This window comes from Salvia splendens, chromosome 19 (assembly GCF_004379255.2).
Source record: "Salvia splendens isolate huo1 chromosome 19, SspV2, whole genome shotgun sequence".
NCBI lineage: Eukaryota > Viridiplantae > Streptophyta > Magnoliopsida > Lamiales > Lamiaceae > Salvia > Salvia splendens.
The window spans coordinates 15,618,947-15,622,520 of NC_056050.1; the positions used below are offsets into that span (position 1 = coordinate 15,618,947).

General features: G+C 48.2%; 1 protein-coding gene across 1 annotated transcript; it reads left to right on the plus strand.

Moving 5' to 3' along the window:
* The first annotated feature begins 1,641 nt into the window (after window positions 1-1,641).
* LOC121779074 lies at window positions 1,642-2,697 on the plus strand. Its single transcript, XM_042176419.1, has one exon. It carries the CDS (start codon window positions 1,642-1,644, stop codon window positions 2,695-2,697), a length of 1,056 nt encoding a protein of 351 aa, XP_042032353.1.
* The last annotated feature ends 877 nt before the right edge of the window (window positions 2,698-3,574 follow it).

Consider the following 3,574-nt stretch of genomic DNA (forward strand, 5'->3'; position numbering starts at 1 on the left):
GTTGATGAGAAGGTACCACCAAGGTGATTACTGGAATCATCCCTTGATATACAGAAGAACTAACACTCAGTGGAGAATCCAGGAAACCGGCGTAGTTACCACTCGTTACAGAGCCGCACAAGCAGCAGCAGCCACCGAGCAGAACACAAACCCACCACCGTCTGAGCAAGCAGAAGTAAAAATGGCCCTTGTCCCTGACGACTCGGGAATCGGCTCTCTACATGCTCATGATGAGAGAGAGCCCACACATGCCATCGCCGCTACTCCTGGGATGCGAACAATCGCAATCAAATCAGAAGTACTTCTACGGCCTTTCGAAGGAGTGTCCGTATGCTTTTCTGGAGGAATTCTGCCGATACTGTGATATTCAACCCGTGCCAGCTGGATCCACATCCGAAGATTACATGCTGAAGGCTATTCCCTTCGTTTTGAAGGGCGACGCGGGTGTCTGGCTGTCTAAGCTGCCAGAAGGATCCATCAGGACTTGGGCCGAATTCCGCATGATATTCCTCGATCGCTTTTTTCCAGCATCGAAAAGAAGTGCCCTGAAAAGGGAAATTATAGAAGCTAGACAAGAGTATGACGAGCCCCTCGGCCAGTACTGGGATAGGTTCCAAGGGCTGCTTCAAGCATGCCCCAACCACAAGCTGGGAGAGAAGGAGATCTACTCGATCTTCTGTGGCAGACTCACTGTGGAGAGCAAGAACGACCTCGAACTCACAGCACAAGGGGATTTCTCAAAACCTTTTTAGCCAAGCTAAGAATATCCTGGAGAGGCTTATTGAGGCCAAGCGGTCGTATGAGACATCTCGAGGGCAGTATAGGAGAGAAGCAGTGCACGTGGCAGAGGCGCGGAACGATGAAAAGTTGGAGGCTCGATTCGAGCAACTGGAAAAAAAATTGCTAGAGGCAGTAGAGAAAGACAGGCCACCTCCACCACCTACACCAAAAGAGCCACAGTATGTGCCACAGCTGTCACCACCAGAAGAGCATCACTACTACTATTGCGAGTTTTCCCCTGAGGTAGAGCCGCAGACCCAAGCAAATGCCGTTGGCCACTAGAACTCGAATGGCAACTGGATCCAGGGGAAGCAGAGAGATGCTCCATGGAGGGACCACCCCAATTTTCGATGGACTGATCAGGATCAAGGCAAACCGCTCCAGTTATTAACCCAACAAGTATAATCCTCGGAAGGGCAACCCAACTAGCTTGCACGGATCCAGGATAGACCAAACTCTGGACGAAACAGAATACAGAACGTACCTCAAGGAAACTGGTCCAGTGGAGGACATCCCAACTAGTCAAGCAGACAACCGGAGGGAAACTGGGGGTACAGATAGCAAGGCCCTCAGTTTAGCAACCAGGGAAGGCAGCCGAACAACCAGATGGTCGCATACATCCCACCACACCTATGGGGAAATCAGCACCCTGGAAATCAACAGTACAACCAGCCGTGATATCAGCAAGAACACTACGGGCAATCTGACTACCCGCAACCCAACTATAGTGGGGGACTGCCAAATCAAAGATACAACCAACACCCCAACGAAGGCCACGGAGATATGTTGGTACCGCATCAACCACAAGATGCAATGCGAGAAATATAAGAGACTCAGAAAGAACAGAGGGCTGCACGCGAGATGCTTACAAAGCAGTTATCTCAGGTAGCCATATCTTTGGGCGAACTGAAAAGGAATGAAGGGAAGCTTCCAGCCACAGTGCAGCAACCTATAGGACGAGAGATTGTCAATACAGTCTCTCTGGAATCAGAAATAGTTTGTCAAAGTTCATCTGTGAGTTTTCCAGCACCTAAACTCGATCATAACGGAAGCTTTGAGCCCATCACCTTCAATCAAGTCGAAAAAAAAGAAGAGACGAGTGAACAGGTTACTGAGAAGGGGAGGATGGTCGAAGAGACCAGTGTAATCCAACCTAGTGATCTCCCACCAAAGAAGACTGACCCAGGGGTATTCACGCTCCCGATTTCTGTCAGAAACATTCAAGTGGGGCACGCACTGTGCGACCTAGGAGCTTCTATAAATATTATGTCGTATTCTATATACGAAAAACTGGGGGACGCCAAGCTTGTCCATACTGATCTAATCATACAGCTAGCAGAGGGAATTCTGGAAAATGAAATCGTCAAGGTGAACAAATTTGTGTACCCCGCCGACTTCTTCATCATCAAGATGACAGACCCAACAGCGGAGGAGTCCCCTGGAGTCCTTTTGGGAAGGACTTTTCTATCTACAGTCAGCACAGTCATCGACGTCGGCAATGGGGCGATGCATCTACATTTTAATGGAGAACGACTTACATTCGACATCAATGAAAATGTAAGAAAGCCGCAAAACGGTGAGAGCATGCAGTCGGTGGATACAACCAAGCCTAGGGTGCAGAAGAATTTGGGAGAGGAATTCCCAGGATTTAACAAGGGGGCATCCACTGGCCCAAAGGGACAACTTAAAAAGGAGGTGGATGAATGGTTCGATCAAAGGATAACTGAAGGAATGAATTATGAAGCCATAGAAAAAGCAATCATGGATTTCTGTAAGCCACCACAGTCAGTCGAGCCGAACTGGACAGCTAAACCAGCGGGGGTCGAAAAACCACCTGATCAAGGCACCCCAGTGGGGAGAATGCTGAAGGAGATCCCTGCACCTGCAGGACAATTACTATCATTACCAGAGGCATAAAGAACCAAACCACCCAGACCTGCAAGGCCATAAGAGAAAATTGCTGGATGAGCTGGGGCTGAATCAAAAGGCAATTGAAGGAAAAATATCAGACTTGATGGGATCGATCCAGGTCCATGCTTGCGTTCCACCATGTCTAAAGAAGAAGCGACGCCCCACTGTGATCAGCAGCGTAGACCCGACCCCACTAGGAGAAACGGAGAGCTCACGGTGGGGCAGAAGGAGTTACTTTTCCAGTATCAACCCAAGCTGATGCTCGAGAGGAGGAAATAAAAATGGGTGGACCATCGTACCACCGCCAGATCAAATGAAGAAATCAGATTCAAGAGGGGCGATCGTGATTCGCCACCCTTATTGATGAACAAGCATGGGGTGAAACCTTATCGAGATAAAACCAGGGTGGGCATGGTGAAAGATATTCCACCGCTCATGCCTAACTATCACCAGTAAGCGGGTAAAGGGAGTGATCGAGTACCCATGGGTAGTCTGCTTGATCAAACAACAACTTCTTTATCTGATCAAGTGACATCCTAGGGGGATTCGTTCAAGGCATTTTAGTTAGTGTAAATAGTTTTTTTTTTATTTTTTATTTATTAAGTTTTAATTAAGAGTCAAAAGTAAAGGAAAAGGCGTGCGCAACCATTGGAGGGGTGTCAGATAGCGCCAACTGTCATAGTGAAAAGATGTCCGGAAGAGAAGCGTGTAGGAGAAGCTAAGCCAGTTGGCGTTCTGAAAAGATGCTCCTGTACGCAAAGAGTCGCAGAGATTTGAACAGTCGCGGGGATTCCAACAGTCGCGATATCAGTATAAAAGGACGCTTTATGATCCGTACCTTACTTTTGCCGAACTACCTACAGTACTCCTTTGTTTGCTCCCG

Bases quoted from the DNA above. Each gene is read 5' to 3' on its own strand.
- LOC121779074 (XM_042176419.1), top strand. From the start codon at position 1,642: ATGCTTACAAAGCAGTTATCTCAGGTAGCCATATCTTTGGGCGAACTG.